Source organism: Malaclemys terrapin, chromosome 8 (genome assembly GCF_027887155.1).
Source record: "Malaclemys terrapin pileata isolate rMalTer1 chromosome 8, rMalTer1.hap1, whole genome shotgun sequence".
NCBI lineage: Eukaryota > Metazoa > Chordata > Testudines > Emydidae > Malaclemys > Malaclemys terrapin.
The window spans coordinates 49,381,428-49,408,450 of NC_071512.1; the positions used below are offsets into that span (position 1 = coordinate 49,381,428).

General features: G+C 42.0%; 1 protein-coding gene across 2 annotated transcripts in view; it reads right to left on the reverse strand.

Moving 5' to 3' along the window:
* Positions 1–274: 274 nt before the first annotated feature.
* NUF2 (NUF2 component of NDC80 kinetochore complex) overlaps positions 275–27,023 on the reverse strand; it is a 33,578-nt gene continuing 6,829 nt past the window's right edge. For both annotated transcript variants that reach the window (XM_054038604.1, XM_054038606.1), the window contains exons 4-14: positions 26,421–26,497; positions 25,471–25,532; positions 23,972–24,069; positions 21,889–21,962; positions 12,872–12,968; positions 11,438–11,500; positions 9,211–9,348; positions 7,262–7,402; positions 6,129–6,304; positions 3,481–3,616; positions 275–1,799 (exon numbers count right to left, since the gene is read on the reverse strand). In XM_054038604.1, the coding sequence (XP_053894579.1) occupies positions 1,677–1,799; positions 3,481–3,616; positions 6,129–6,304; positions 7,262–7,402; positions 9,211–9,348; positions 11,438–11,500; positions 12,872–12,968; positions 21,889–21,962; positions 23,972–24,069; positions 25,471–25,532; positions 26,421–26,497 (1,185 nt within the window). In that variant the 3' untranslated portion in view covers positions 275–1,676. The remainder of the gene's footprint in view (positions 1,800–3,480; positions 3,617–6,128; positions 6,305–7,261; positions 7,403–9,210; positions 9,349–11,437; positions 11,501–12,871; positions 12,969–21,888; positions 21,963–23,971; positions 24,070–25,470; positions 25,533–26,420; positions 26,498–27,023) is intronic.

Here is a 27,023-nt window from a genome sequence, read left to right on the forward strand (position 1 = left end):
AAAAATATCCATGACAAAATCTTAGCCTTACTATTAAGTGACAATGGTTTTCAGAGGTTGTTGAGCATATCCACTACTCCTAGTGACATCATTGGGAGCTATGCATTGTCAGCACCTTTGGAAATCACTTTAAAAACATAATTAAAAGATTTTTTTTGGCCAGAGTTTGAAAGGATATTGCACATACAGGTCTAAAACTACTATAAAATTACTGACATTTCTCCTGTACCTTTTTAGTTATATCCATTCTTATGAATATACTGAAACCAATGAGTAATCAAATTTAAATTTTATTTATATGGTACACAGGCTAAAATAATCTAAACCAGAAGTTGTATCAACAAAAATATTCCAACTGTTCAAGTAATGGAAGATTTGAGATTAAGGGTAACATTTTCAAAAATTATCAAGTCCTCTTTTCAAGAGCATCCAAGTTATTTAAGTGCTTTTGAAAATTTTACCCATAGTGACTTTAAAAAGTCTCAACGATCAAGAAAAAGACATTGGAAGAAAACAGCAGATCCAAATGCAGAAAAGAGAGGAAATAAATAGACAAACTAATATTTAAAGGCTCAGTCCTGAAGAATTACAAGAACAGAGCCCAGGAGAAGAAGAAAATCTAACCAAAGAAACAGGATAAACAGAATGAGATCTGAAGAGAAGCTCTGAGTAACTCAAAAGCTTGTCTTTTAACAACAGAAGTTAGTCAAATAAAAAAAGATATTACCTCACACACCTTGTCTCAGGATAAACATAGGTCAAACATAAAACTCAAAAACTAAAAGACTTACACCAAGAAGAGAATGAACAAACAAGTAGGCTGAAAGAACACAATAGAGAAATTAGGCTATCCAAATCTTTACAGCAGCTACTTAAAAGTTGCTTTTTATGTTTCCAAGGCAGTCTGGCCAAACATTTTAGAAGCGCAGTTTCAATAGAAATGTACTATGAATATCAATCCATGTCATTTTATTTTTAATTCAGTTATCTGCCCAAACTGGACTTTTCCTGTACAAACACAAACGGGTGTTCAATACACACCAAGCAGAAACCATGGATTCAAGCTTCCAGAAAGAGGCATAGCAACACCAACTGAAATTATGTAGTTCCCCAAATAGGACTCTTTCGTCTGACGGCTTCTTTATTGCTGGACGTCACGGGCAGAGCAAGCCAGAGTTTATATAAGAATCCACTCTCCCATCACAATGATCTCAGCAAGACTTGTCTCGAAATCAGATGGAACTTAAGATAATTCAGACTGTGTTCAATATACCTGGAAAAATACTACAAACAAGATCTAAGAAGATACCTCCACTCAAACCAAAGCTACCCCGAACCAACATCCTCAGTGTAGTTTCTGCAAAAACTGTAGTTACACTAGAAGCCAAAATTAACCCTCAAACTATTTTATATAAGCAAGATAAATTGGTAAACTTACCACTAGAAGAATCAGAACTGAGAAAGATAATGCAGACAGGATGTCCAAGTCCATTTTTATCAAGGTTAATCAGTTGACAGTACCAGGGCCTGTCTAGAATACTAAATGTGTTCTGAGGTGGTATTTAGAAGAAGCTTCCCACATAAAATGCAATATTTTAAACCCAAACATGAGGATAAATACAATAAGCAGAGTCCAAATGAAAGCTGGTATAACAGCTAGTTCACGAAGTCTGAACTCAAAGCATTCTCCTCTTTAGTTCAGCAGTTTTTTCATCTCGTGAGGCTGCATAGCTCTCTGCTATCTTTGCCAGAGCTTCATGGTATTTCTCCAAGCCAGCCCTCAGGTTAAGATAGATCTCCTAAGGTGAGAAAGTTAGTCAGTCAGTCAATGAGGTTCTCCCATCAGCAGTGTTAATGCTGATGCCTTACAAAGGATTTAAGAGACAACAGGGCAGATTTGGGGTGAATCAGAGCTGCGCTCAGTGCTGCTCAGGAGTATCCAGTGAACAGGAGGGGAAAGATAGAGCAGATGAGCACAGGGACGTGAGGATGATAGGAACTGCCATCTCCTAAAATTCAGAGGAATCAGGCTATCCTACACTCACCTTTCAGCTTTGCCTGGCTCCCCCAACCACAAGACCTGCACATCACAGGAGGACCACAGGAGGGGAATTCCCCCCTGCAACAATGCAGTCCTCTCCCCTTCCCAAGCCCGCTGATCCTTGTACGGTTCAGAGGAGAGCACTGATTCAGCAGACCGCCTATTATCCACACAATTGGGGGCTCTCATGCAGTATTATGAAGTCCAAATGTGTTGCTTCATGGCCCCAAAGCGTCCCCTTCTCCTCCGTCCCACAGACTAAGGGTACGTCTACACTACCCGCCGAATCAGCGGGTAGAGATCGATCTATTGGGGATCGATTTATCACATGTAGTGTAAACACAATAAATCGATCCCCGATCGCTCTCCCGTAGACTGCTGAACTCCAGCTCAGCGAGAGACGGAAGCAAAGTCGACGGGGGAGCTGTGGCGCGCTGCAAGGACGCTAAGTAAGTAATTTTAATTCGATTTAAGATATGTCGACTTCAGCTACGCTATTCTTGTAGTTGAAGTTGCATATCTTAGATCGACACTCCCCCCATTAGACCAGCCCTAAGGGTCACTTGAGAAGAGCCTAGCTCATAAGGACTTTAGCTGGCATACAGCAGGACATCAAGTCTGCTACAGACATCAAGTCTGCTGAGGGAAGAGTGCATGTGTTGGGGGGAAGGGGTAGGCACAAGAGCTGGCTAGTTATATCAGAGCTACTTAACAAATTAGTTCAGGTTGAACCAAATCCAAAACTGAAAAAATTTAGACTAATCAAAAAAATCCATTTTAGGTTGAACAAAACAAGTCATTCAACCCAAAACATTTGATTACAGGCATTTTTAAAGGGCTGGAGGAAGAGGTGTTCAGGCCCGCCTTAAAACTTTTGTTGTCACTATGAATTGCCACTATGAATGTCCATTTATAGTCACTGGGCCAAGGAAAGAGTAAGACTGACTATGGCCTGGTGGTTAAGGTATTCCCCAAGGATTTGGTATAACCATGTTCAAGTTCTTGCTCCTATGACTATTTATAAGAAGTGGAACAGATTCAACAGGAGAGAGAGACGTTTTCACCAGAATATTCCATAGCCTAATGGCGAGGGTACACTCCTACAATGTGGGAAACCCAAATACAAATCCCTTTTCCACATCAGGCAACGAAGGGAATTCAGCCTAGGTCTTCCACAGCTCAGGTGAGTGCCCTAAGTACTGAGCTAAAGTTCTGAAAGAACCATCACCTTCCCATCCTGGTTTGTTAATATTGCCTAAGTGCCAAAGGGATTTTGGAGGGGGAAGAGGAGGTTTTGGGGGGGGGGGGGGTGAAACTATTTGGCAAATTTATGTCAAATTCACAAAGTTTCTGGTCAGCTGAAACTGCATTTTTTGGCAAATAAAGAGTTTTGCCCAGCTCTCCTCCCCAGTACTTAATAGAGAAGAATTCCTGCATACCTGTGCTTTCATTTTTTCCTTTTCAGTGTTCTCGTTCAGCTGCTGGACTTTTAATCTGACTTGCTGGATTTCCTTGTGAATCGCCGTCACCTTCTCATAGACAGCCCCTCTCTTCTCCTGAACTCTGTTACAATACCTAAAGCGAGAAGGTATGAAATAGTTCATGCTGAACCAATCACCTCACCACAAATTAAATATAAACACCAAGATGGATTTCACACTGGATATGAATGTCAAGGAAAGTGATTTTCTAAGTTACAATTAGAACAGTTATTTGCAAGAGTGAAGGAAAAGTTGCATTTGTGGGATAAGTAACATTTATCCATCTAGGTGTACAATTTATCTCCATCACACGGACATCAGAAAAGTTGACTCATTCTTAAATCCTAGAGCTATATAGCATCAGGAAACAAAACTCAAAGGAGTTAATATAACTTGTCAAACAGAAATTGCCCAATTGACTTCAATGGAGCTACACTAATTTAAACCAGCTGAGGATCTGGCCCTAAGTGTTTTTCTACTGTTGAGTGATGCATTCTTCATACTCTAGCAGTGGTTCTCAAACTTATTTGATCCTGCCCCCATTCTTTGGGTCTGTAGTCATTTGCGAACACACACACACACACACACACACGCCACCGAAGTACGTATACCTCTGCCCAGCTCTGAAGGCAGAGTGGAAAGCAGTGGCTGCTGGTCGGGTGCCCAGCTCTGAAGGCTGCCCCACTGCCAGCAGCAGTGCAGAAGTAAAGGTGGCATGGGATGGCATTGCCACCCTTACTTCTCCACTGCTGCTGGCGGCATCGCTGCCTTCAGAACTGGTCACCCACTCTCCCAAAGCTTCTCATGCCCATGCAGAATACATTTTGTGCCCCCCAGTTTGAGAACCTCCGCTCTAGAGGCAGCATGGTGTAGTAGGACTGGAATCTTGAGTTCAAATGCCAGCTCAGCCACAGAATTCCTACATGATCTCAACTTTTACTGGGTCTCAGTCTCTCCATCTTTAAAATGTGGTTAATACTAATCCATATCATGGAGATGTGAGAATTAGCTAGTATTATGCTTCAAAAACAGTTTAAATATTAGCTGTCTGACAATGCAGGGTCTGAAAAAGGATTTGGATAGTTTGTTTTAAAAAAAAAAACACTTCAGGACAGAATATAGCTAGGTTTTGAACTGAGGTTGCACCATCTCTAATTGAAAGTGCTATTATATCTAGACCTGTGTATTTTGTACCATTCTCTACCTGTGGAACTGGCCATAGAATTCAACCAACCACAAAGCTGTGCTGCACAAAATAAGTTTTGAAGTATTAAGTCTCTAGCTCTTGGAGATGCACTGTGGTGGGGGGGAGTAGGAAGGGGAGTAAAATGGGCCCAGCCAGTGCCATCCCTCCCCAGCATCCCCCAGGACCCAGAACTGTACAGGGAAGACCCACCCCACTGTGGGGGAAGTAGGCAGCTGCTTGCTGTCAGATGGGACAAGGCATTCAAGCTTAACGAATAGTTTTGTCATCTCTGCTCCTACACACAAAGGAAAAAAAAGATTCATTTTCCTGCTCACCACCAAAAATCCTTCCGCTCTCCTGGATGCTAAAACCCAAAGCCACCTCCCTCCCCTTCTTCGCTGCTAAAGCCCATAATTGTCAAAACACAGGAAACATCTACAAGGCAATTATGTGTTAATGCAAAAGTCTACAGCTACACTAAAAATTTAGAAGAGCATTTAATATCAAAAGCAAACAATTCTATATTGTGCTGCCTTCATTTTTTATTTAATTAAAACCTCCATTTACTTTAAGTTACTTCAAAATTTAATAGAGGAGTGACAGAAATCAGGGGGATCTGCCACAAGTTCTTGGCCCAGCTTTCTGCAGAGAGCAGAACCCTTAAGTAGGACCAGAGCACTCAGTTAACTTTCCCCATCTAAATGAAGATGCTTCCTAAACAACACTCCGTTCACTTGGCCAGTAATGTTCCATACCCCCTTTGACACTATTGAAGACTGGTGTTTAAAATATTATCACGGGCCAGCTCCTCCTAGGTCTTATAGTAAAATCATAGCCCTGTGTTTACAATATTACAGTCTGCCATCATGAAAAGGATTGTGATGTTCCAAGCCCAGCCTTACAACGCGCCTGCAGCATCATGTAGGAAGGAAGATGAGCTGGGAAGCTTTGATCAAATGACACTTTTCCTTTTGTTTTAGACGTGTCACATCAGGATAATACCCCCTTGAGATACAAGACCCTATTTCCCTATGGGTCTTGAATGGCTTTGATAATGAGCAAAAGTGGCAAGGGAAATTATGAAAAATTCATGAAAGGCAAATGGGGCTTTGTTGAAGTCTGATGAGTTGGAAAATTATCCCAGTGTGACATTTTCTTTAAAAAGATAAAAAAAAATCAAGGCTAAGCATTATAAATTGAATTAGCAATCCACTGAAAGAGTTGCTGTCAACTCGCATTGCAATTATTGATCCAAGTCCCCAAGTGCTTGCCTACAGCATTACTGGTCTTCACAGAACTATCCCCCATCACTACCATTTCCATCTATACTACTTGTTACATGTTTGTATCAGGGATGTGAATTTTTGTAAGTGTATGTCAGATAAAGTAGCGCCAGGCAGAAATGCCAACTCATCCATACTCAAATACTGTGCGCTTGTACTGCTCAACGTCCTCATGTTTCTTCTTTATCCTTATTTCAGCCGTAGACAGCTTTTCGCGCTTAGCGTTGACCAGTCTCTTTAAGGACATTTCATCTGTCGCGGCATTCTTCAACTCTATCTGTCCATTCTCAATCTGGTCCTCGAGATTTCTGACCTACAGTATTTTGAAAGAAAGACTGAAAAGCAATTCTATAAAATCAAAGAAATGCAATGTCCCTCTATTGGATATTTGCCAAAATAGAACTTTGCTCATTCTCATTTTGATAGTCTGAAAACCCAGTTAATTCTTCCTAGAAATCCAACAGTTAACACACTTTGTAAATATTTAACAGGTCAGGCTTGGTGGATCACATCACTAAGACTTCCAGTAATTACTGCAATATACTACAGTAAATTACATAGGTACTATATAGCATGACAAAAAAATTTGTCCAATAAAAAACTGGTTGGTAATACTGATAAAATTAAGGTGCTTGTTAAAATGATCATTTTGGGAACAATAATATTTCCTCCTTTTGGCTTCCACTCGTCCCATACGAAGAACAGTTTAAAATGCAAACTTCCCTCCTCCAAACAAATAACCCTCTAGAAAAAGAGAAGACGGTACATGCTATTTTGGCTTATGTTTCTATAGTAATAAGTTCTTCCACTATTAAAGATGGCAACAAATTTACAGGAGTTTGTCCTTGTGACCTTAAAATCAAAATTTTCCCTCCTACCTACAGATGTGCTATGGGAAGTTACCATACTCAACCCCAACAATAGCTACATTTTGATGGTGCTGCTTATAAATAGTTTTGAAGCAGCTTCGGATCCTTTGGGATAACAGGAACTATTCAAATGGAAGATTATGATTAAGAAAATAGATACGGTATTGGCTGTTATGTCTAGGTGCTGGAAGGCAGCAGGCTTTGCTTTGAAATAGATTCCACTTTAGCAAATATCACTTGTACTGTTGCATAGTGGTTTGTTTTTTCAGATTCATATCCTAAGCAAAAAAATAGAGCAACAGGGAGCAGCACTTGCATGAAATTAAAACCCAGTACTTAATTGAGAGCAATTTATTTCTTACATGCAGTTAGAGGGGGACACACAAGTACATAATACAAACCTCTGATGAGATATTGGCCATTCTCTCCACATTTGCTCCTTGGCTTTGCATTTTCTTTTGGTATAATTGCACCTCCAATTGACATGATGGCAGAATCTCAACTAGGTCTCGATAACCTTCATACTTCTCAATAACCTCTTGCTTTACAAAAAAAACAAGAAAAAGCTATTTACTTAAAGAAATTAGTGAAATGTGATTTCTATTATGTTCTGCAGTAATGCATATTTGCTCTTGTAACTAATCCTTCAAAGTCTGGTTGTAAACTGGAATTAAAGAAATCAAGTAACTTCAAAATTGTTGCTGAAAGGAAGTAAATTTTGAGTTTGCCAACAAGATTATGCATCAGAGGAAAAAGCCATTGGTTTGGAAAGGCGGGGATGACACCTAGGTGCTGTACTCAACCAAACCTTCAGATATAAGGAAGTAAATCTATCTATTCAATGTGCTACAATGTCTGTTGGGGAAGAGAATGCAAATTATACAATGGAAAATTCTATCTCAGTAGAAGTGCAATTATGTTCACAGTCTCAACTGACATTACACAGGGATGTTTGATTAAAGTCAGATGGTAATAACTTCACACCTCAAAAACAAATTGTATAAACAGGGAGAAAAATCTGAAGGCAAAGTTGTGAACTTCACTGAAGCATAGATGAATCAGTCTGCTCATGAGACACACAGCCAAACATGAACTTCATGGCTGTAAGATTTGTACTTAAATATATACTGTCTAAACTTTCTCTGCCTACTATTTTTACAGGTAACTGAAAAGATAGGTATATAATTGAGGAAGTTAGAGGAACATTTTCCTGTATTTTTCTCCTATTTAGTTTGTGCATTTCACAGATTATATATCTAGGGGTGGGAGGGGCAGGTTCTAATGTTGCCCCTGAATTGTCATTTAGTTTCCTCTTATTTGTCATGAGTCTTCACACATCAGGAGTGAAACATTAAGAATACAAAGAAGTGATGAGAAAACCAAAAATTGGAAAGGGGACTCAAGGATGCTTAGTTCCTGAAGCTACTATTGCTTTTTTTGCAGCTTACTAAGATTTCAAGTTGATTGTGTACCTTAAATTATCTGCTTCCTTTTTATTAACTTCCTCTATTTTAACTGGAGTGAACCTATGTCAGATGATTTTGGAATTAGATTGTTATTTTGGGATAAAGTGTTCCCAGAGAGAAGAAAGCAACCCTCCAGATTCAGAACTACTGAGTGAGAACAGAGGTAGTTCTGAACCTGGAGCACATGGTCAAGAGGCCAGGGCCTCGGAAGAGGTGTCAAAAGAGTACCAGCCATATGTGGTAGTGTCAGGATGGTGGATGCAGTCAGCTGGACAGGCTCAAGGGACCCAACATTTCTAAGGCTAGGTCTACACTACCCGCCTGAATCGGTGGGTAGAAATCCATCTCTCGGGGATTGAATTATCGCGTCTCGTCCAGACGCGACAATCAATCCCCGAATCGACGCTCTTACTCCACCAGCGGAGGTGGGAGTAAGCGCCGTCGACGGGGAGCCGTGGAGGTCGATTTTGCCGCTGTCCTCACAGCGGGGTAAGTCGGCTCCGATACGTCGAATTCAGCTACGCTATTTGCGTAGCTGAATGTGCGTATCTTAAATCGACCCCCCTCTCCCCCCGTAGTGAAGACCTGCCCTAAGTTTAGTATTACAGATGGAACAATCATCAATAGCACTTCTTGTGATCCCATGCTTAAAGGAGGTGTTCTCCTAATATCAGATGTCTTTGTTTTCCTTCTTTATAAACTAAATTCTTAAACGCCCTGCTAGTCACCTATTGCTAATCTTTTTTAAAAGATATGCACAAGCAGATCTCGATATTATGCCAGAAGACAGACTCATATCATTACTCATGTCTTGCCCATCACAGAGGGAATTTAATAGACTGTAATAAGTACAAAGCAGCCATAGTACAGTGATCAAGACTCACCTTGGTTTTCTTGAGTTTCTGGACAGTCTCCTTCATATGTTCTTTGTAATTCTTCAGTTCCTCTGGAGACTCTACAATTTTTGATTTCAGTTGCTCTTGTTCTTCTTTCAAAGTAGCCATTGTCACTTTTAGCTGATTCTAATTTGCAAGACAATTAAAGTGTGTCATTGATATCTCAATTTTAATAATGCTGTGATTATTTGTCTTTTGATGCTTTAAGTAGAAGGGAGAAGAGACGTTCAGTGAGGCAGGGTTCTGCATTGAACATCTTGTGCAGAACAGCATTTTACTGCTATCTCACAAGTTGTTCTACATCATAACATTTTTGTTTTAATATTTTTCTTTTAAAAACCAAAATTCTATTAAATTCTCTTAAGAATGTTACAGTTGCCAAGCAAAGCACTCAGGCCAGCAAATGCCAAAGTTCTGCTCCCTTTTGTAGGTGCATTATGGTACAATTTTGAGTTACATGACAGCATGTTATTTTTGCTGCACTCGTGCTTGCTGCAAACATTCTTGCCAATGAAATTCACTACCCAAATATTAATGAATAAGAGGTCACAAATACCAGTAGAGCTAAACAGGCAGCTGTATTCACAAGAATATTCATAATTTTTTCCCTCCATTTGCCCAGTTCTAGTCCTGGCCAATATTCTCCCTCTCTGTAAAATAGGTAATATCTAAGGAAGTAAGGGCTACTGCCAAGAATTTAGGGGATGCCCTGTTTCCCCCACTCATTCTAGAGTGTTTTCACATTCTTTGAAGACTTAAAGGTGATACAGCTATTCCATCAAAAATTAACTACTTTAAAAGGAGAAAAGAGTCGGATGCATGACAAAGTGGGTATTCACCCACGAAAGCTCATGCTCCAATATGTCTGTTAGTCTATAAGGTGCCACAGGACTCTTTGCTGCTTTTACAGATCCAGACTAACACAGCTACCCCTCTGATACTTTAAAAGGGTGTCACAGTTCTATAGTTAGGCATTCAAATCAGGAATTTCCAAAGGTAGCATATTCAGCCTTAACTCTATGCTTTTATTTGCATGAAACAATATAGTCTTTAGTTATGGGATCATTTCTTTCTTTAATACAGTGCAATATAAAGCTGTTCTACAACTTTAGATACTAGCAATATTTCCACCTTGCATACTTAAACAACTTTAAGTGTTATAATGGTCCATTATCTTTTCTGATTTAGGACCAGATGTACTTAACACCTACATATTTTTCTTTCCAAAGAAGAAAGATGGAGCCAAGGCACAATGGGAATAATATATCCCAAGCACCTTACAGGATCAGTAAGAAGGAGCTCAGCTTCATTTGATGTGCAACATACAAAATGGGCATCATATCAACTGCATTATGCATATATAAAGTGAAATTTTCAAAGGCTCATAATTTGATTAAGTTAAAACCCAATTTTCAAATGCTTAAAGGGACTTTTCCATGAGGGCTTCTTCTGTGCCAAATTTCAACTTTACATCTCCATCTGTATCAGCATTATTACAGCAGTTAAAGTTGTAAGATTTTGTTTTTTATAGCCTCCTCCCCTCCCCTGCACTCTTCACACTCTTAAAGGCTGAAATCTTTCAACTCAGCTTGCCCAAAGTATCACTTACAGGCAGAGACCAAGCCTGGAAAATTTCAGCCTGAAAGGTGAAAATAGAGGTTTTGAATGGAAGTGTTTAGGCCTTGGCTACAAACAAAAGTTGTACAGCTTTTACTATTCTAGTACAGTTGAAATGTTACAAAACCTCTTGTGTGGGCAAAGTTATACCAGTATAAAGATGCTTATACCAGTATGGCTATTGCTGTAAAGGAAAGGGAATAAGCTATATTGATCTTAGCACCATTATTCCAATATAACTGCATCCACATTAGGGTCTGTACTGGGATAATTATTTTGGTATATAAAAGTCTCATCCTTAACTGAAATAGCTATACTAATACAAAAATTGTGTTTAGACCCGGAGTTAGAAAACTTAGTTACAAGAGCTGGAGTCCCAGATATATCAAAACCAAACTCTATGCTTATCATGCAAGTTTCCATGAAATACAAATATAGAAGTGGTTTTTAAAATGCAATCAAGTTTCATTATCTGAACCATTCACACTGCACATAGCTAGCAGAAGTCAGGCAGAAAAATCTGATGCTATATTAAAAGAAGCTCCATCACTTACTGCAGGCTACTGTTCAAATCCCATTTAAATTGAGTTATACTTACCAGACTTCGGGTTCTCTCTGCAACTTCTGCTTTCTTTTGGGAAGTCACTTCTTGCAAGGCTGTCTAATGAAGAGAATAATTATTTGACAGTTAAAAAGAGGTGAATTATATGGCTTCTGGTTTTACGTTTGAACTTTTACTACAGAGAAGAGACTACTGAAAAAAGCACTTAGCAGCTACCTGCACAGCTATCCCTTCTCAGGGTCTCAGCACATGCACCCCACAGGTATCAGGCTTTGGGTGGAATTCCACAGTTCACCCACTCTTAGACGAGGACCTGTGTTATAGCCCCCTGGGTACCAACCATGACTACTTCAGCAAGTCCAGCTGGGGTTTGGACCTTGCTGTTGATGCATCTGGGAGTGGTTACCATTGATTTATGCACAGAGGCCACACAGCCTTCTCAAACACTATTGCTGAATACTAACACAGCTTTCAGAAACATGATGGGTTACAAACAACAAAAAGGGAGACCTAACCAAATGGATCTTGCCTTTTAACTACTCCCGGCCTAGATGCTTAGGTCCTGCTTAGCGAGAACATACCAGCCTGCAGTTCCTATTTCTTCCCCCCACCACCCATGTGGGCATGCTGACCACTTTCCCCGTCCCTTTCTATTAGGGGCATCTTTTAACCAGTCACGGTCTTTTGATCTTTAGCATGTCCCAGTGATAGCCCCATGGTACTCTTAGCTGCTTTGTAGGTGTGTATCTGCTGCTGTCTTATCTCTTAGGGTGTCTACACTGCAATTGAAGGAGTAATTGCAGCTTGAGTAAACACACCTGTGCTAGCCTTGCTAAAAAAGCAGAGCAGATGCAGCAGCACAGGTTTGAACAGATAACAAGGGACCCTGGTGTGCTTGTACAGCCCTTGCCACCACATCTACGCTGCTATTTTTAGCCATGCTAACACAGGTAAAACTAGTATGGGTACATCTACCTGAGCTGCCATCACACCTCAGACTCCATTGCAGACATACCCTTAAGTCCCTATTTCCTGCCCAGGCCAATCCCCAGCTCTGGCTTGACTTAACCCTTTCAGTTCAAGTAGGCAGCAACACAAAATTAAATGGAGAAACAGTCTCACAATATTCATTATAATGCACCAGATATCTCAGTTCCTCACACAAGCAATGTGTTTCTGTAATGAAAAACAGACTATATTTCACACACTGCTTCTGATCCCTATGGACCCAGCTGTTAGCTTAATTCCCTCATAGGTACCAGCACAAGTTAATGCTAGGGAGTACCATAGGACTCAGACCAGGATAGACTTAAATATCTTAAATATTTTGACTTTGCTTTTAGTTTTAATCAAATGTCCCCTCAAATTTTCATGGGATAAATCCAAAGAAATAATAAATGCCCACAATCAAAAGTCATAGTAGCTGTACTTTGTGGCAAAACTTCAGAGACGCATATAAATAGGGCATACCGTTTTTTGACGATAGTCCTGGTTTAGTACTTGCTGCAGTTCTTGAATATCATCAGACAGCTGCTTGAACTCTGCTTTCTGCTCTACTGGAATCGTGCTAAACACAAAGATATGATGTTTGATCTTGTTAGTGCACGCCAAGTGTCAGTGAGCTCAGGGCTGTGTAGTACAGACAGAAAGACACTTTTCCTGCCTCAAAGGGTCTTAGGATCAGCTACAGACAGTGACCTGGGTGACCAGTTGAAGACCTAATCTCACATAATTTTCTTTTTAATCTTGCTTTGGTGGGTTATTGTTGAAAGATTTCATAGCTACAGTATGATTTAAGTAATGATTTAAGTAAAGAGGGAGCACAAGGAGTGAGAGCTGTAAGTTTAAGAGGAAACATAAGAAAGTGCAAAAACAAGAGTGAGAGAATGATACTATAACACATTGATCTATCTAGATATTTGAATTATAAAATGTAATATTTTTGTAGCAATATAGCTTAAAGTTGTAGACTTAAAGCACAGGGCTAACATCAGACAGGAGACTCTCCCAGTGTGTACTGAGAGCAATTCTTCGGTACTGGAAAACTCCTTAGTTTTCCAAAATGGTCTTGGAAATTAGAAAAGAACAAGTGGCTATGGATAAGGGAGGGGGGGGGGGGGAAGACAGTGGCACACAGAGGTGCGGAGCTGGACTCAGGGCCAGCTCCAGGCACCAGAGCAGCAAGAAGGTGACTGGGGCGGCCAACGGAAAGGGGCGGCATGTCCGGCTCTTCGGCGGCAAGTCCCTCAGCGCCTCTCGGAGAGAAGGACCTGCCGCAGAATTGCTGCCGAAAAATGAAGCAGCGGCGGTAGAGCTACCGAAGTGCCGCTGATTGCGGCTTTCCCCCCCCCGGCCGCTTGGGGCAGCAAAAACGCCGGAGCCGGCCCTGGCTGGACTGATGAGAATGGGCCGGAAAACGTAAGTAAAGGAGGCAGCTAACCCCATGCAGGGAGTCAGAAGTAGTCGTGTAATTGTAACTAAGACTCTAGAAATATTAGTCTGAGGCATATTTAAAATAGGATCTTCCATCTTTAACATACTTTTAGTTAGAACAACCTGAATTTGGAACTGGTGACTGGTAGTAGAGCAAGTCACTGGTGGGACATCCCAGAGAGAGAAAAACTGACCTGCATTCCATAACAGTGACAAAGTATAGTGATGATAAACCTGAGTACTCTGCCAAAGGAATGGGCATGAGGGAGCCCCATCTGACAGGGTGAAATTTAATGGAGGGCTGGAGGAGAGGGAAAGTCCATGGAACAGAAGTGCAGACTTGCTTAAATATGCAAAGGGAGTGAGTAAGACAAGGGAGCAAAAAGAATGAGAAATCAAGAGCAGAGAAGTAACACTAGACAAAGAAGTAAAACTTGACAAAAAGTCTTAAAGATACAGAACAGAACATTGTAAACTTGATGCAGGACAACTATTTAGCTTTTCTATGGTGCTTTGCAAATACTAGCCTAATTAACCCTCAACATCTCCTGTGAGGTAGGTAAGTAGCATAGTTCCCTTTAAGATGAGCAGCTGCATATACTGCTAGCTGGTCCCGCAGTTCTCACTCCTCCAGTAGTGTTCACCAAGAGCTACCAGACAGTGCAGCTGCAGAGCAGGCGCTTTGATGTGGCTCCCCTTCCTCTGCATGCTGCAGTTTGAGAGAAAAGCTGACCCTGGTTCAGATAATACAAGCAGCACATACTAATGTATACAATATAACTATTAGTACAGAAGGTAAATGGAGGCAGGACTGGCAACTTTACACACTACTGTAAAAGCTGCCATACTGGGTCAGACCATGGTCCATCTTGCCCAGTATCCTGTCTCCAGCAGTGACAGAGCTTCCGGGGGAGTGTACAGAACAGGGCAATTATGGAGGAATGCACCCATCTTCCTCTGCTGACTTCTGGTAGTCAAAGGGTTAGGATGACCCCGAGCATGGGATAGCATCCCTGACCATCTTGTCTAATAGCCATTAATGGAACTATGCTCCAAGAATTTATCCAGTTCTTTTTTGAACCCAGTTATACTTTTGGTAATCAGAAGATCGCATGGCAATGAGTTCCACAGCTTAGTTGTGCACTGTGTGAAAAAGTACTTCCTCTTGCTGTGTTAAGCCTGCTGCCTATTACTTTCATCAGGTGACCCCTGGTTTGTGTTGTTATATGAAAGGGTAAACAACACTTGTTCACTTTTTCCTCACCATTCAAGATTTTATAGACCTCTATTATAATCCCCTTAGTCATTTCTTTTCTCAGATTATCAGACACAATCTTTTTAGTCTCTCCTCATATGGAAGCTGTTCCACACCTGTGACAATCTTTGTTGCCATTCTCTGAATCTTTTCCACTTCCACTATATCCTTTTTCTGATGGGGCAACCAGAAATTTTCACTGTGACTAAGATCTTTCTTATGTGATTACAGCTAATTTAGAACCCATCACTGTATATGTATAGTTGGGATTATTTTTTCCAGTATACATTACTTTTCATTTAATGTTGAATTTCATCTGCCTTACTGTTGCTCAGTCACCAGTTTTATGAGATCCCTCTAACTCCCCCGCAGTTGGCTTTGAACTTAACCTCTTGAATAGTTTTGAATCATCTGCAAACTTTGCCACTTTAACATATTTATTAATCATCTGGAAAAGGGGGTGAACAGTGAACAACAGGTCAGAGTACAGATCCTTGGGGGACTCTGCTGGTCACCTCTCTACATTGTAAAAATGGACCATTTATTCCTATCCTTTGTCTCCTATATTTCAAACAGCTACTTGTTCTACTACATTTTGGTTTTCATTTTTTTAATAGATTCACAGATTTAACACCAGAAAGGACCACTGTGATCACCTAATCTGGCCTCCTGAAAACACATGGGCCACAGAATTACACCCTGTAATTCCTGTAGCAAGTCTGTAGCTTCTGGTTGAGCTAGAGCATCTGTATAGTTATTTAAAAACTTCAAGTGATTTAGAATCCACCACACATCCAACTTAGCTACTTGTCCCAATGGTTAATTGCCCTCACTACTAGAAATGTGCACCTTATTTCTAGTATAAATTTGTCTAGTTTCAGGTTCTAGCTATTGATCTGGTCAAGCAGGCAAAGGCATAATTAAAGAGCCCTCTATTTGCCATCTTCTCCCCATCCAGATACCTTTAGACCATGTTCGAGTCACCGCTTTAGCTTCTCTTAATTAAGCTAAATACAGTGACAGACATAAGCTGGTCTACACTACGAGTTTAGGTCGACTTAAGCAGCGTTAAATCGAATTAAGCCTGGACATGTCCACACGACGAAGCCCTTTCTTTCGACTTAAAGGGCCCTTTAAACCGGTTTCTTTACTCTACCTCCGACGAGGGGATTAGCACTAAAATCGGCCTTTGCGGGTCGGATTTGGGGTAGTGTGGATGGAATTCGATGTTATTGACCTCCGGGAGCTATCCCCCAGTGCTTCATTGTGACTGCTCTGGACAGCGCTCTCAACTCAGATGCACTGACCAGGTACACAGAAAAAGCCCCGCGAACTTTTGAATTTCATTTCCTGTTTGTCCAGCGAGAAGAGCACAGGTGACCACGCAGAGCTCATCAGCACAGGTAACCATGATGGAGTCCCAGGATCGCAAAAGAGCTCCAGCATGAACAGAACGGGAGGTACGGGATCTGCTTGCCATATAGGGAGACGAATCAGTGCTAGCTAAACTCCGTAGCAGTAAACGAAATGGCAAAATATTAGAAAAGGTCTCAAAGGCCATGAAGGACAGAGGCCATAACAGGGACGCACAGCAGTGCCGCATGAAAATTAAGGAGCTAAGGCAAGCCTACCACAAAGCCAGAGAGGCAAACGGAAGGTCTGGGGCAGAGCCGCAAACATGCCGCTTCTACACGGAGCTGCATGCCATTCTAGGGGGTGCAGCCACCACTACCCCAACCGTGTGCTTTGACTCCATCAATGGAGAAACACGCAACAGGGAAGCGGGTTCGGGGTACGCGGAAGATGATGATGATGAAGACAATGAAAATAGCTCACAGCAAGGAAGTGGAGAAACCGGTTTCCCCAACAGCCAGGATATGTTTATCACCCTGGACCTGGAACCAGTAACCCCTGAACTCACCCAAGGCGTGCTCCCGGACCCCGAGGGCACACAAGGGACCTCTGGTGAGTGTACCTTTGTTACTATTACACATGGTTTAAAAGCAAGCGTCTTTAATGATTAATTTGTCCTGGCAATCGCGGCCAGTACAGCTACTGGAAAAATCTGTTAACATGTATGGGGATGGAGCGGAAATCCTCCAGGGACATCTCCAGAAAGCTCTCCTTCATGTACTCCCAGAGCCTTTGCAAAAGGTTTCTGGGGAGGGCTGCCTAATCCCGTCTGCCATGGTAGGACACTTTACCACGCCAGGCCAGTAGCACATAGTCTGGAATCATTGCATAACAAAGCATGGCAGCATATGGTCCCGGTGTTTGCTGGCATGCAGACAACATCCATTCCTTATCTCTCTTTCTTATCCTCAGGAGAGTGATATCATTCACGGTCACCTGGTTGAAATGGGGTGATTTTATTAAGGGGACATTCAGAGGTGCCCGTTCCTGCTTGGCTGAACAGAAATGTTCCCCGCTGTTAGCCACGCAGTAGCGGGGAGGAGTGAAGTGATCATCCCAGAGAATTGGGTGTGTGGGTGGGGTAGTTGGGTTTGTGCTGTATGTTAACCCGGAAACCGCAGCCCCTCCTTTTACATTGCAAACCCATTTTAAATGGCCATCCCAAGGGGTGCTTGGAATGGGAAATGAGGGCGCTACTGTTTGAAACCATTCCCACATGTTAAGAAGGATAAAAAAGCCAAAAGACTGTGGCTTACCATGGCTGCCTGCAAGCCGAAATCTGTTGCCTGGCACTGTGTGAGTGATCTCTCACACCAAACCGGCAGGCCCTCAATATAAGAGGAAAAATGCGACCTTGTAACGAAAGCACATGTGCTGTGTAATGTGAACAACAAAATTTAACGTGAAAGAGCGTACCCATTGTTCTCTAAAACGTGTCTTTTTTAACCACCTCTCCCTTCTCCTCCACTAGCTGCAAATGTTTCTCCTTCACAGAGGCTAGCGAAGATTAGAAGGAGAAAACGGCGGACTCGGGATGATATGTTCACGGAGCTCCAGATGTCCTCCCACGCTGAAAGAGCACAGCAGAATGCGTGGAGGCAGTCAATGTCAGAGTGCAAAAAAAGCACAATATGAACGAGAGGAGAGGTGGTGGGATGAATCGCGGGCTGAACAGAGCAAGTGGCGGGCTGAAGATGATAGGTGGTGTCAGCTTGCTGACAGAAGGCAAGAGTCGATGCTCCAGGTGCTGGAGCATCAAACTGATATGCTCCAGCGTATGGTTGAGCTGCAGGAAAGGCAGCAGGAGCAGAGACCACCACTCCAGCCCCTGTGTAACCAACAGCCCTCCTCCCCAAGTCCCATTCCCTCCTCACCCAGACGCCCAAGAACACAGTGGGAGGGGGGGCCTCTGGCCACCCAGTCACTCCACCCCAGATGATTGCCCGAGCATCGGAAGGTTGGCCTTTCCTTCCCTCCTCCCCCACCCATCCCGGGCTACCTTGGCAATTATCCCCTTAGTTGTGTGATGAATTAATAAAGAATGCATGAATGTGAAGTAACAATGACTTTATTGCCTCTGCAAGCGGTGCTCAAAAGGGGGGAGGGGAGGGTGGGGTGGTTGGTTTACAGGGAAGTAGAGTGAAACAAGGGGGGCAGGGGCGCGGGCAGAGGGTTCATCAAGGAGAAACAAACAGAAGTTTCACACCGTAGCCTAGCCAGTCACAAAACTCATTTTCAAAGCTTCTCTGATGCGCACCGCACCCTGCTGTACTCTTCTAACCGCCCTGGTGTCTAGCTGCACGTAATCAGCGGCCAGGCGATTTGCCTCAACCTCCCACCCCGCCATAAATGTCTCTCCCTTACTCTCACAGATATTGTGGAGCGCACAGCAAGCAGCAATAACAATGGGGATATTCTTTTCGCTGCGGTCTATCCGAGTCAGTAAGCTGCGCCAGCGCGCTTTTAAACGTCCAAATGCACATTCCACCACCATTTGGCACTTGCTCAGCCGATAGTTGAACAGGTCCTGACTACTGTCCAGGGTGCCTGTGTATGGCTTCATGAGCCATGGCATTAAGGGGTAGGCTGGGTCTCCAGGGACAACGATAGGCATTTCAACATCCCCAATGGTTATTTTCTGGTCCGTGAAGAAAGTCCCTTCCTCCAGCTTTCGAAACAGACCATGCGAGCATCATGTACCTTTCCCGGCCATCCCACATTGATGTTGGTGAAACGACCCTTGTGATCCACCAGGGCTTGCAGCAGCACTGAAAAGTACCCCTTGCGGTTTAGGTACTCGGTGGCTTGGTGCTCTGGTGCCAAGATAGACGGAACCCATATCCCTATCGCCCCACCAGTTTGGGAATCCCATTCCAACAAAGCCATCTACTATGACCTGCATGTTTCCCCAGAGTCACTACCCTTGATATCACAAGGTCTTTGATTGCCCTGGCAACTTGGATCACAGCAGCCCCCACAGTAGATTTGCCCACTCCAAATTGATTCCCGACTGACCGGTAGCTGTCTGGCGTTGCAAGCTTCCACAGGGCTATCGCCACTCTCGTCTCAACTGTGAGGGCTGCTCTCATCCTGGTATTCTGGCGCTTCAGGGCAGGGGAAAGCAAGTCACAAAGTTCCTTGAAAGTGCCCTTATGCATGTAAAAGTTTCGCAGCCACTGGGAATCGTCCCACACCTGCAGCACGATGTGGTCCCACCAGTCTGTGCTTGTTTCCCGGGCTCAGAATCGGCGTTCCATGCCATGATTTGCACATTGCTGGGGCCTGTACTTTGTGAGAGATCAATCTCCATGTCAATTTCTTCATCACTCTCATCGCCGCGCTGCAATCGCCTCCTCGGCTGGTCCTGGTTTTGCTTTGGCATGTCCTGGCTCTGCATAAACTCCAGGACAATGAGCGTGGTGTTCATAGTGCTCATAATTGCCGCGGTGATCTGAGCGGGCTCCATGATCCTAGTGCTATGGCGTCTGGTCTGAAAAAAGGCGCGAAACTGACGGAGGGAGGGAGGGGCGACTGACGACATGGCGTACAGGGTATTAAAATCAACAAAGGTGGTTTGCATCAGGGAGAAACACAAACAACTGTCACACAGAATGGTCCCCCCCCAAAGATTGAACTCAAAACCCTGGGTTTAGCAGGCCGTTGATTTCACGGAGGGAGGGGGAAGCAAATGAATACATCTATTTTTTACATCTTAAGCTGGCAGCAGACGGTGCAGCATGACTGATAGCCCTTGGCATCTTCTGGGTGCTTGGCAGAAGATACTGTACTACGACTGCTAGCCATCACCGTCAAGCCGGTTCAATAGGACTGCCGGCCGGACTGAGTCTCCAGGAGACAAAGCATGTCTGCCCAGATGCCTCTGATTGAACTGGAATACGACGATGACAGATATCAAACGTAATACACCATCTACTGCCAAAAAGCAAGGGGCTGCTGTTGTGTAGCAATGCAGCCCCACGTCTGCCAGCACCCAGATGACATATGGTGACGGTGAGCTGAGCTGAGTGGGCTCCATGCTTGCCGTGGTATGTTGTCTGCACAGGTAACCCAGGTAAAAAGGCGCGAATCAATTGTCTGCCGTTGCTCTGACAGAGGGGGAGGGGCCTGACGACATGTACCCAGAACCCCCCGCAACACTGTTTTGCATCATCAGGCACTGGGATCTCAATCCAGAATTCCAATGGGTGGCGGAGACTGCGGGAACTGTGGGATAGCTACCCACAGTGCAACACTCCGGAAGTCAACGCTAGCCTCGGTACTGTGGACACGATCCACCAACTTCATGCACTTAGAGCATTTTATGTAGGGACACACACAATCGACTGTATAAAACCGATATCTATAAAACCGGCTTCTATAAATTCAACCTAATTTTGTAGTGTAGACATACCCTAAGGCATATTTTCCAGACCTTGAATCATTCTTCTAGGTCTTTTCTACATCCATTTTGAAGTGTGGATGTGAGAAATGGACACTAGTGTAGTAATGGTCTCATTAATGCAAAGGTTATACATCGAATGCCACTTCCTATTCAATATTCCTCTGCTTATATATCCAGCAGTCATACTGACCATCAGCCTGGGAGGTCACATTTAGCTGGTTATCCACCATGAACTCTAAGTTCTGAAAAGGACTTTAAAGTACTTTAAACTATAGCCACTGAATATATGCCCTCAAACACAGCATTCTTTCATTCTAATAAAATGGTACTATGTTTCTAAAGTCACTATCTCCCACAATCAATTCTAACAAGACGCTCAGAATATCAAATCTGTAACTCTGAATATGACCCACAAGGGCATTGAAAGTAACTCTTAGGGAAACTACTCAAAGAGCAACCACCAGCAAACAGAGAAAGATGCCATGGGAAAAGTTTTATATTTGCCTGAATTATAGTTATGGGCTAGCTAATCAAACGCCCATAGGATTGGCACTAGGTACAAAAGAGTCCCGCCGTCTCTCCACAGCTATGAAACATTTGACCAACAGAAGAAGGTTGATCAGCTCAGGAGACAGACCTTTCACAGGAGCTGGACCAACTATGGAAATAAGAAATGATCACCTGCCTCATCAATTTCAGAATTAAATGCAAACTCATCTTTTAACTTTCCCCTCAATTGCTTTAAATAGAAAAACAACTTAACCACGGAAGGAAGAAAGAGGATTACTTTTATCTTTAAAATAGATGGAAGATTCTCAAACACAAATGAGGCCATATAATGCCTTGGTTGATTTAGAAAAGTCAGTCAACAGCCACATTGCTTCTGTTCTAAGACATCAGCTTAATATTCCCAGTTAGATGGCATGTGCATGTGTGTTATAACTGCAAAATGCACAGAGGTCAATTACTAGACCCCGTACTCACTCAAGTTTCTCTAGCTTCACTGCTGCCTCCTGATTTGCTGTCTGCAGTTGCTGTATTTTTTCCAGAGCTGATTTCTGAAAGTTAAGTTTAAGGTATTTTAGAGATTAGTTTACATTATATGGGAGAACAAGCAGATTTATAATCAACCTACATGTTCCTCACACAACCAGGTTGGTCCTACAATCCATGTGCATTTCATAATTTGTTTGTACTGCTAACCTGCCCAGTTGAGATAATTAGTGGTAGTTCTTGGTTTGTACTTGGTAGTTACTGGTCTGTAGTTCTAGCTTCATAGTTTTCTCCTTAGTGACTGTTACCTCTCAAACTCTCCTCAAAGTGAAAGTTTTCCAAGTGTCCAAGTCTTTGCTCCCTGTGCTTGAATATTTCACGAGATACTAGAGGGGGGCTCCAGTTGCTAGGCCTAAAAACTGACTTGACAATTACCCTGTACTGAAGCCCATATTTTAAAGATTCCAATATGCATGTTTATTTCCAGAAATATGCAAATACTAAATGTAATGTGCAACAGGAAAAACAACAAGCACATTGATAGACAGGTGGTCTAGTCATACCAAGTTACAGGGATGGCTGTAGCCATATATTGATTAGAACAAACTGCAGTTATGTGGCAACTGGTGTTCTTTAAGATACTGTAACAGAATGGGCTCCTATGCCTACAGAAACCCCCATTCCGCCCTGTAAGAAATGTGACTTTTAAAGTTACTGTTCCACATATTTAGCAAGGGTCTGTCACCAATGTTTGTTACTTCTATCCTGTGCCTTTCAAGAGCCAAAGATCCTGTAGGTAAGTGATGAAATCCTGGATGTATATCAGAATCAGCAGAAAAGCTATACACAGTTCACGTACTTTATCTTAGCTCCCAAGGTTGCAAGCATATTAGAAATAATCAAGTCTTGAGCGGAAAGGTGCTCCCCTTTTATTTCTACACCATGGTTTTTTGGAAGCCATTATTAGGCGAAGGCTTTATTGAAAAGGTGGGTCTTAGTTTTTTATCTGAATGTGGTTAGGTTTGGGCTCAATCTGATCTTCTCTGGCATTAAGTTACATACTCAAGTTCCATTAGCTGAAAGCTTCTTGCCTTAACTGCCCAAGTCTTATCCTGGGTATCACCAGCTGCATCATCCCTGTAGAGTGCAACTGTCAAAATATTGCCGACAAGGCAGTCTCTATAACAGATGGGCTCTAACCAGTTGTGGCTTCATAGGTTAGCACTCCCACTTCCAATTCAAATTGGAAATAAAAGAGAAACCAGACGAGTTCATGGAGCACTAGTCAGGTTTTGTTGGCTAGGATGCAGAGAACTGTGTGCTTCACCAGCTGAATTTTCCATGTACTGGTCAGATTCAATGCCAGGTATAGCAGGTAGAGTACTCTACCTGGAGGTGATCAAAGTGTGCATCATCCAAACCAGATCATCCAACAGGAAACAGTGTAATAGCCTTCCATCACAATATGTGGTCTAAAACATTGATTCAGTGGTGAGATAAGAGAATAGGCAAATTCCTAACTTCCCCTTCCTCCCATCACCACTACTCTCTTTCCTAGACTAACCGACCCAGCTTGTCCTTTATACAGCTGTTTATTTCTTCCAGACACTGAGGCATGCTTAAATGGCCTGAAGTTAGATGAAAATAAGAATTGACATGTTTCCTCAGAGTACCACACCAAAGTGTTTCTGAAATTATTTACCAGTGCCTCCTGTTTGATCAGAGCCTATAGCTCAATGGCACTATAAGACTTGCCTGTATTCAGCTGGTACCTGCCTTTCCAACAGCTGGAAAAAATTAAGATTCTTTCCTATCCTGTAAACACTTAAATGTTTTCTCTAATGCATAAGCAGGAGTCACCTGAAATTTATTTTTTTTTCTCCTCTTCAAGATCTGTCTTACAGAAAGACAAAAAGTTGTTACAGCCCCTTTGAAAAAAGTTGTAACACATGGCAGGCTAGTGTAATTTCCCAAACAGTACTTAAGCCTCTAAACTTCTAGATATAAATAAATATTAATTATATTTTTGATGGTCTTATCTGAGCGGTTTTTTACAAACTATACATAATCTTACATATGCCCACTGGAATTCCATGTAGATCTCACGACGTGATTCTTGGAAGTGAATAAAGTTAAGAATGCCACTCAAGAAACGAGCTGTCCGCTTTGCTTCTAAAAGAGAGGAATAGCAAAGAATGAGTGTTTTGGTCTCTATATGGCCCATAATTGGAAAACTTGAGCAAAGCAAAACTCAAACAGCTAAATGGAGGCAAAGACTGAATGAAGAAAAGTACCATGTTAAAGATAGCTCTGGATATTTTAGTTTTACAAATGTACTATACTCCAAGGAAAGTTAGGAGGTCAACTTACCCATATTGGCTTAGAAGAGAATTTCTTACAGAACTTCAGTGCCAGTTTGGGGGTGAGGGAGGTGTATTTTAAGAGATATGTATTACTGAACCAAGTATGTTTTAGAAAGGAACAAATGTTCCTCAGTCATGAAATGTACTTAAATTGATATGATTAAGTTATGTCAATCTCTGAAAAAATTAAACCTAAGTCTTATAGCTATTACCTTACCACTATTTGGAAAAGATTTAATTTGTTTGTACAATCAACTGCACCAAGCCATGAATTTATGATACACCCAGATGCATTGTCAAGGACCTTATACAATCGAAAAATAAATTACAAACTGGGCATAACGTCTCAGAAAAACAGCTATTCCCCTGAAAACACTGAGCACTGACTAATGTCAGTACACAAAAAAAAAAAATCTGATAAAAAGAAAGAAGGGAGTCAAAAAAAAGTCGGCAACCCAAACAGAAAAACCTTGTCCTAAACCATGAAGCAGCTACACAAGGACTCCAGCAGACATATTCAAAGAGAATCCACAGCTAGATCCCTGAACTGAGAAGGCCCTTCTTGTCCCAGCTCAATCCAAATTGAATTTTGGAATAGAGAACAAGGACACTCCTGGCCAACCTCAAATGCTTTGGCAGGAAAACAGGAAGATGCAGAAATCAACTTAAAGAAATTTCTTTAGCAAATGTAACAAAGTCTTTCCTGAATGGCCTGTGCCAAACCAGAACTGCAACAGTGTGTTGGCAAGAGAGTGGAAGAAAGGAGGACATAAGTGTTTTATATAGAAATATTTCCCCCAGGAAATCCACATTATCAAGTTCCAGTCCTGTCACCTACTCATAACTATTTCTACTTTTTAAGTGTAATTATAACCACCATATATTGCAAAACTACTGGAAAACATAAGATTACTATCTAACCTAGTAGCAAGACAGAACTGTAATGTTTTGTAATAGAGCTGAGATTTATTAGCTAATTAGTATTAACTGGATTGGCTAAAGCATTGTAAGAACTATTTAATGAACTGGTCTTCTCTGGAGGCCATACCACGAGGTTCAAAAGTAGGCAGCTGCTGGCTCCACTACACCACAATTGTCTACCGCAGTGTAGAAAATAAAACCCAAGAGTCTTCAAAGATATTTCATAGAAATGGTCCAGGCATCACATGAGCTTGTGGAAACATGGATGGGTTAATAAAAGCTTGCTTACTTGGATTTATGACATCAGCAATCTGAAAGTCATTAATACGGCAGACTGGAAGAAAACGCTCCCTGTGGGAAGGAGAGAAATAAAAAAAAAAAAAAAAAGATACTGAATGTTATCAGTTCTATGAACAAGCCTACTTCAAATGACCACTACATTACTTTTGCCATATATAAATCTAGAGTACATGGGTGTACTCCCCCAATAGTAGAATCTGAATGTACCCTGGTACTGTACACAATGGTGATCAGACATGGCAGAATAAACCCACAAATAGCATTTTAATAGTACTGCATTCACAAACTAGTATTATAGATCCTGAGTTGTTACAGTGCCTTGCATAAGGATTTTTTTTTTTAAAGTTGCTCTATATTTAGGTGTCCTGTAAAAAGTATTTTAGTGGACACTAAACAGAAACAGAAAAAGAAATAGGAGTGGTCTAATATGAAACTTGTAAGTCAATCTGCCCAATGTCAATTATTCCACCACACATTGAATAGAGCAGTGTCTGTTAGAGCAGTGCCTCTAACAATGGTAGACATAACTTGGGTGATACTTCAGGCTTATGTAACAGCTACTCGAAGATCCTCCTCCATATCTCATGATTAGCCTCTGCCATGGGCCTTGGTGAACTGCTTCAAGCTATTCCCAATTCAATTGCATGCTCACGAATTTGCCATCGTTTATTGTTGATCTAAACCTCAGTCTCACAATCCTAAAGCATGAAAGCGATCTTACACATTTGGATAAAAAACAGCTGGCAGCAGAGATTCTTAGTCTACTAAACTGTTAGCTGCTTTAAGCTGCCTCTTGTTAGTCTGCTAAATTTTATTTCACACAAGCCCAACAAGTTGAAGGGCCACCGCAATTGCACAGACCCCAATCACATAAAATTAATTAAAACTACAATCAAATAATGAATGAACTGTATGAAAAAATCCATTTGTTGTACTCACATATTAATATACAAGTTACAAATAGGTAGGAAGCCTTCAACAATCTGTGGATACATTATGTCAACATTGACCGGCATCTAAACACAAGAGTCAATAAATAAGACGATTACAAGGAGTATTCATATGGGGCAAATACTAGGGGTTTTTTTATGGGAAAGTCACTCAGAGGTGATAAACATGGGTGGGAAACTCTATCACTAAACTTCAAGGCAAAGGCAAGTTAGTGGTTCCCAAACTGCAGCCTGTGGATCCCTGTCCTGGTGGCTAACAGAATAATGTTTTGAGAACTAAGTAGTTGAAGACTGGGCAGAATGGGAAGGTTGGTGTTTCCAGGAGGGGGTTTCTCAAACAGCTGCTAAGTGAAAACATTGGAAGGTGCTTGCCTAGTCAATACCACCTGGAAACAAGAATGGTTTGCTCACACAATATAAAAATACAGCATCCTAACTAAAAAAAAAAATGATCGCCTGGCCCACTGAATTTTTAGACGGAATCAAAGAAATACAGTTAACTAAGGCTATGATGAAGTAACATCACAGGCTAAAACAGGTGTGAATGTTCAAGTGCAATAATGGATTTATGATGCATTGCCATATTTCAGAC